The following is a 6,732-nucleotide window of genomic DNA, read 5'->3' as shown; positions in this document are numbered from 1 at the left end:
CACGAGTGTGACTCCTGGCATGCCTGAAGTCCACAATGATCTCCTCGGTCTTCTGGGTGTTAAGGGCCAGATTGTTGTCAGCACACCACGCAGCCAGGTGCTGGACCTCATCTCTGTACTTAGCTGTAGAGCATGGAGTAAGCCTTTCTGGCCCTTTGAGCTGCACTGCCCCAGTAATGCCCGACAGCTCCAAATTTAACCCTAACCTAATCACGGGACAATTTACAATGACCAACTGAACTACCCCAGTACATCATTGGACTGTAGGAGGAACCAGAGCACCCAGGGAAAATCCACGCACTCCATGGGGAGGACTCCTTACAGATGACATTGGAATTGAAGTCTGAACTCCACTGCCAGAGCTGTAACTACAATGTTGGAGAGCATTCTGCCTGGTTGCATCAGTCTGGTATGCAGACTCCATTCTGCAGAAGGTTGATTTTGTTTAGTTTTTTTTTTAACTGTTTACTGTTCTTTAGAGTAATTGTCTTGATACTTAGAAACTTTTCATTTCATTATTTTTTAAAGCATCTTTACAATTTTTTAAATATGTGCCTAAGACTTTTGCACAGTACTGTATATTTTTGCACCGTGCTGCTGTTGGGAAGCAACAAATTTCACATCCTAAGACAATGATAATAATCCTGATTCTGAATTTTTTTTAACTTTACAAAAATGGCCTCAGGCATGGAAAATATTCTATGATACACTAGGTGTTAAGGTCATGGACCATTATTTAACTCCCCTCCACTTTTCTTGGACAAATCCAAACTCTGTTCTGACCACAGAAGAAATTTGTGAGCAAGACAGCCCAGTGCTTATGCATGTTTATTTATTCAGCAGTCATTGCAGTCTAGCTCCAGTAAAACCAATAACCGTAAACTTATTCTGTGATATTCACATAGTACTGCTGCTTCAACAATGCAGCAGTTAAACTGATTACACAGAAAATAGACAACATCAAAACTATTTTGAAATATCAGACAAATTTGTAATGGTATAGAGGTCTTCAGTGCTCGGATAAATAATTACACTTTGAACAGTCTAAAGCATGAGGCATGAAACTCCAGGTGTGTGTGTGCGAGGAACTCAAACTTGTTCATTTGTTCTTAGATGTTGCTGAGAGCATCAACTCCTGGAAGAACTTTACCTATAAATGAAAAACAAGAGAAGTTGAAGAGAAATGGGAGGAGTCAGGAGGATTTCCAGAAATACTTTTTAAAACTTACCAAATAAAATTTCAGTATTAATATTACAAAGAATATCTACATGTTACATTCCTTATTTTCATAGATAATGAAATAGTTGTCAATGTACAGTACTGTGCAAAAGTCTTGAACATTTATCCATATATCTAAGGTGCCTAAGACTTCTGCACAGTACTGCATTTACACTTATGAGATGCACGGGTGTACCTAATAAAGTGGCCATTGAGTGCATTTTTTGGCTCAGTGATGCTTTTGTTTTGTAAAAAGTGTGTATAATTTACTGGGTTTTTTTGCATATATACATATTTTAGGTAAGAATTCTCAAAGTGAAGGGGTTTTACACTTTTAATATGGAACCTTAACATTAAAATCACAAGAGCAGCTAAACTACTTTAACTTCTGATAATTTATCCCCCACTCCTCCTCTCTTTATCCATTCTTCTTCTGGTTCCCGTCTTATTCTTTCTCCTCACCTTCCCATCAATTCCCCCAATGCCCCTCCTTCTCTTTCTGCCATAATCCACTGTCCTCTCCTGTTTGATTCCTTCTTCAGCCCAACTTTCACTCCCACCTTCTAACTTCACCAACCTCCCCACCCACACACCTTCCCCTTTATCTTGTTTCACCTATCACCTGCCAACTTGTACTTATTCTCCTCCCCCCCACCTTCTTATTCTGGCTTTTCCCCCTGTCCTTTCCAGCCTTGATGAACAGTCTCAGTCCAAAACTTCAACTATTTATTCCTCTTCATATATGCTGTCTGACCTGCTGAGTTCCCCCAGCATTTTGTGTACATTGCTCTGGATTTCCAGTATTTTTGTGAACGTTGCTTTGGATTTCCAGCATCTGCAGCATGTTTTCAAACTACTTTAAGTTCTTTTTGATGACCCATCAGTAATTACTATAGGATTTCAGTACCCAAAGTAGTTTGCTGAAATTCATAGCAGCTTTCAAAACTATGAAGGATCATGCAATTAAAAACTCAAAATAATTCTGATAATTGTTTGTCTCACAATCTGATGGTATGGAGCCAGATACTTCTCAGAAAAATATTCACTGGCTGCTTTTGTGAAAATTAGCTTTAAGTCCTTAACAGAATGAAGTGAAAGAGTTTGTCCTGTTGCAGAATGCAGTGTGCAGACATTAGAATGAATATCACTTTGAAAGATGTAATTATCATCAAGGTTGAACTTAGTTCTGTTTTTGTACAGTTTTAAACTATATCAGTACAAAGCCAGACCTAAAGGAACTTTCTTTGGATAGCCACATAAGATGTCAGGGCCAGCATTCATAATGTTGAGAGCTTCTGAATGGTTTGACAACGATGAAAACTTATGTCAAAAGAGACAAGAAAGGAGGAATACCTTCCAGCAGTTCTAAACTGGCTCCACCTCCAGTACTAACATGACTGACTTTATCTTCAGTGTTCCACTTGGCACAACAAGTGGCTGTGTCTCCACCACCTGCAAAAGTTGAAGAATGGTTTTAAACAGAAGATAAATTTAATTTCTTACAGCTATTAAACCTTATCGAAGCATGTAATAATGAACAAATAGAATTTCTTTAAACATTCAAGAAATAATATATATTCATAAGTTCCATAAGCTCTAAATGTCTTTTAACACAACCTTCCTATCCTTCACAGCCAGAATTGCAATACAAAATGTAGGAAACACTTTTTCCTAAGATTAATTTTGATATCCTCTTAACTTTTATACAATATCGTTCAGACTGAGAGCCAGCTTCTTTTCTAAATACATAGAACAGTATAGTTGAGGATATAGATTTAGCTTCACCACATCCCAGCCTTTTAGCCAACCATGTCTGCTCTGACCAGAATGCCAATCTAAACTAATTATTCTACCTGCACATGGTTTGCATCTTTCTATTCCATGCCTGTTCACACCACTGTTTAAATGCCTCTTAAATATTACTATCAACCACCTTCTATTAGCAGCATCACAGCTTAACAAAAAACAGTGCTGGCATAATCAGTCCAATTTGATTTGTGAGAAGTTCATTTGATGACCAAAAAAAAAAGCAGAATTTAATTTACATTGGTGTATCATTTGTTCATTTGAAGATCTTTGCTAAGTCTTTGCTAGGGACTTCTGGATTTTGCAAGCTCCCATGTCCTTTGAATACCCCTTTTGAAGTGGACAGTTTTTTTCCCCTACCAAGAGACAACCTCAGAACATTCTGTTGAAGACCTAGCTTTAGCATTGCTGGATTCTAGCCTCTTCGCAAGGACTGCCTAACAGAGTACTAGCAATACCTGCTAGATTTCCAATTTTCACGAAGGTGCTAAGTCACATTGGTGTCAAAAGGAGGAACATGCAATCACTCCACATAAAATATTATGGCAATGTGCATGTAAACAGAATTACAAATTATTTAAGATATAACAGGACAATGGTATTGGGAATAGACTAACTATGACACAAATTATAACCTTAAGAATCAGAGTTACACAACATGGAACCAGACCCTTTAGCTCATTTGTCCTTGCCAATCGAGATGTCCATCTACATATTGCTGATTTGGCTCATATCCTTTCTTATCCACATATCTATTAAAAAAATGCTTTTAAATGTTGTGATTGTACCTGTCTCTACCACCTCCTCCAGCAGCTTGTTCCATATACCCACCACCCCCTTTGTGGTAAAACTCGCCACTCAGATCTCTGACATTGGTTGCATTATTCAAATTACATAATTAGACAACTGTTTATATTTTCTGAATCAATTACAATCATAGTATTCCCATGGCTCAGCAAAATTGCTCAGCCAGCAAGACTGAACATTTGCAGTGATTTAACTTAACTCAGACATCACATGAAAGCACTATGAAGTTGGCCTGGGATAAAGAACAGAAGATACCCTCAGTTCTACTCCTGTCTGTCCAATGATCTCCAAGGAACTACAACCTTTTGGATATTAAGAAGCTAATGGCAGCCAGCTGTATTACGATTCACCAATTTTAGCACATGGTCTAAAAATATTCACCCCGCCCCCCCCCCATATCTCACTTGTTTTTCACTCTCAAAATACAGGGACACAACTCCTTTTGAAAGCTATTGAAAAACAGTAGTTAATAAATTAAGTAGCCTGAAGAATTTATTCCAATAAACAGAAAATTATTTGAAGAAATTCTGTACAGTAAATATCAAATATTGTAAAGTACCGTCCATTGCAACACACTTGGCATTCAACTTTACTGTTACTTTAAGTTTTACAAATTTTAACTATATTACTTGAAAATCTAAATATTAAATTGTAAAAGCTAGTCAACAGTTTAGAGAAAGCCCCATTTTTATTCATAAGGACTTCAAAATGAAATGATTTCTTTTCAGATTTAAGGAACTTCCAAATTCTACTTTACTTACCAATAATAGAAATGGTACCCTGCTTGGTGACTTCCACAACTTTATCCATAACAGTTTTGGTGCCTTTGGCAAACTTCTCCCATTCAAACACACCTACAGGACCATTCCACACAATGAGCTTGGCCCGTCCCACAGCAGCAGCAAACTTCTTAACACTCTCTGGACCACAGTCTAGACCCTTGGTAAGAAAAGAAAAAAAAAAAGTCATACCCTGATTTACCAAAATAGATATGGTGCATTTCATTCATTCACAAATAAAGGAAGGAGCACAACACAGTGATACAGTGAAAATTCACTTGTTCTGGTGAAGCGTCTTTGTCTGAAATATTAACTGTTTCCAAATGCTACCTGACCCACTGACTAGCATTTCCTTTTAGCTAAGATGACAGCTGTTTTCCACATAATACACTTCATAGTTCAATAATTAATTTGGTATGCAATTTGTTTTAAATATAGAATACAGAACTGCTCAGCTCAGGAATAGGCCCTTCAGCACAAAGTATGCACCAAATACAAAGCTGAATTAAACAAATTCCATTCTGCCTGCACTTGATCCTTAGTTCCTACATTTTCAAATGTCCGAGAGCCTCTCAAATGCCACTCTTATTTGCTTCCACCTGTGCCCCATCCACCTACCACTCAGTGTAAAATAACTTGCCTCACACATTGAATTTTTCCCCTCCTACCTTAAATGCATGTCTTCTTGTACTTGACATTTTTACCCTGAGAAAGATTCTGACTATGTACCCTATCTAGGTGGCTCATAATCTTATAAACTTCCCTCAGGTCTCACCTCAACCTGTCACTCCAGAGAAAACAACCTTAGTTTATCTAACTTCTCCTTATAGCTTTTGTCCTCTCATCCTGCCAGTATCCTACTAAACCTCTTCTGCACCCTTTCTAAAGCCTCCACACCCTTCCTGTAATGGGGCAACCAGAACCGCACACAATACTCCAAACGTGGCCTAACTAAAACTTTACACTGCCGCAGCACGACTTCCTGACTCTTGTACTCAGTGCCCTGACTGATAAAGGCAATCATGCTATACAACTTCTTTACCATCCAATCTACTTTATGGGCACTTTCAATGAGCTATGGACTTGGACCCCAAGAATCCTCTTGACATCAAAGCTTTTAAGGGTCCTAACATTAACTGCATACTTTCCCTCAACATTAGACCTCCCAAAGCATAATACTTCACAATCACTTGGATTAAACTCCATCTGCTATTTCTCAGCCCATATCTGTAATTAATCTATATTGCCCCTTATCCTTTGGCAGCGCTCTACATTGTAAACTACTCCACCAATCTTTGTGTCATCTGCATTTCTATCCATGTAATTTATATGCATCAGAAATAACAGAAGTCCCAGTACTAATTCCCACAGACTAGCTCTGGTTACAGACCTCAGTGAAAACAACCTTTCACCATTGCCCTCTGCCCTCTATCCTCTATGGGCAAGACAATTCTTCGTCCAAACTACCAAGTCATAATGTATCTTATCCTTCTGGATCAACCTATCCTGAGGGACCTTGCCTGACTGAAATCCATGTGGACACCATCTACTGCCCTACCCTCAACCACCTTCACTAACTAACTCCTCAAGCAAATCTGAAAGACCTGACATGCACTGCAGAAAACCTTGCTGATGGCCTCTAATCAGGGCACACTCATAAATCCTATCCCTATGAATTTTCTCTAGTAGCTTCCCTACCACAGATAGGAGTCTCATCGGCCTAAGATTTCCTGGAATACCCTTATATCCCTGCTTGAAAAAGGAACAACAGCAGCTGTTCTCCAGTTTTCCAGGACCTCACTTATTGCTGGTGAGGATACAAAAATTTTTTTTTTTAAAAAGGTCCCTCCAATTTCTCCTCTTACGATAATCTGACATACCCCATTATGTCCAAAGGATTTAGCCACCTTGATCCTTTTCAAAACATTCAGGAACTACCTGATGCCCTGGCATATTAGCATGCTCAACACTGCTCTCACTATCTTCTATGTCCTTGTCCTTGGTGAATATTAACGCAAAAGATTCACTTAGTACCTCATCCACATCCTCCAAGCAAACTTCCTCCCTTTATCCTTTAGTAGTCCTACCCTATCCATTGTTATCATCTTGTTTTTAAATGCA

General features: G+C 38.5%; 1 protein-coding gene across 1 annotated transcript in view; it reads right to left on the bottom strand.

Annotated features, from left to right (window-relative positions):
- Positions 1-813: 813 nt before the first annotated feature.
- The window catches only part of pgk1 (phosphoglycerate kinase 1), a 30,361-nt gene continuing 24,442 nt past the window's right edge, over positions 814-6,732 (bottom strand). Inside the window, exons 9-11 of the mRNA XM_072270870.1 lie at positions 4,594-4,771; positions 2,573-2,671; positions 814-1,150 (exon numbers count right to left, since the gene is read on the bottom strand). Coding sequence (XP_072126971.1) covers positions 1,110-1,150; positions 2,573-2,671; positions 4,594-4,771 — 318 coding nt within the window. The 3' untranslated portion in view covers positions 814-1,109. The remainder of the gene's footprint in view (positions 1,151-2,572; positions 2,672-4,593; positions 4,772-6,732) is intronic.

This window comes from Mobula birostris, chromosome 10 (genome assembly GCF_030028105.1).
Source record: "Mobula birostris isolate sMobBir1 chromosome 10, sMobBir1.hap1, whole genome shotgun sequence".
Lineage (NCBI taxonomy): Eukaryota > Metazoa > Chordata > Chondrichthyes > Myliobatiformes > Myliobatidae > Mobula > Mobula birostris.
The sequence above is the reverse complement of the archived record's forward strand: the minus strand, read 5'-3'. Positions and strand labels throughout refer to the sequence as shown.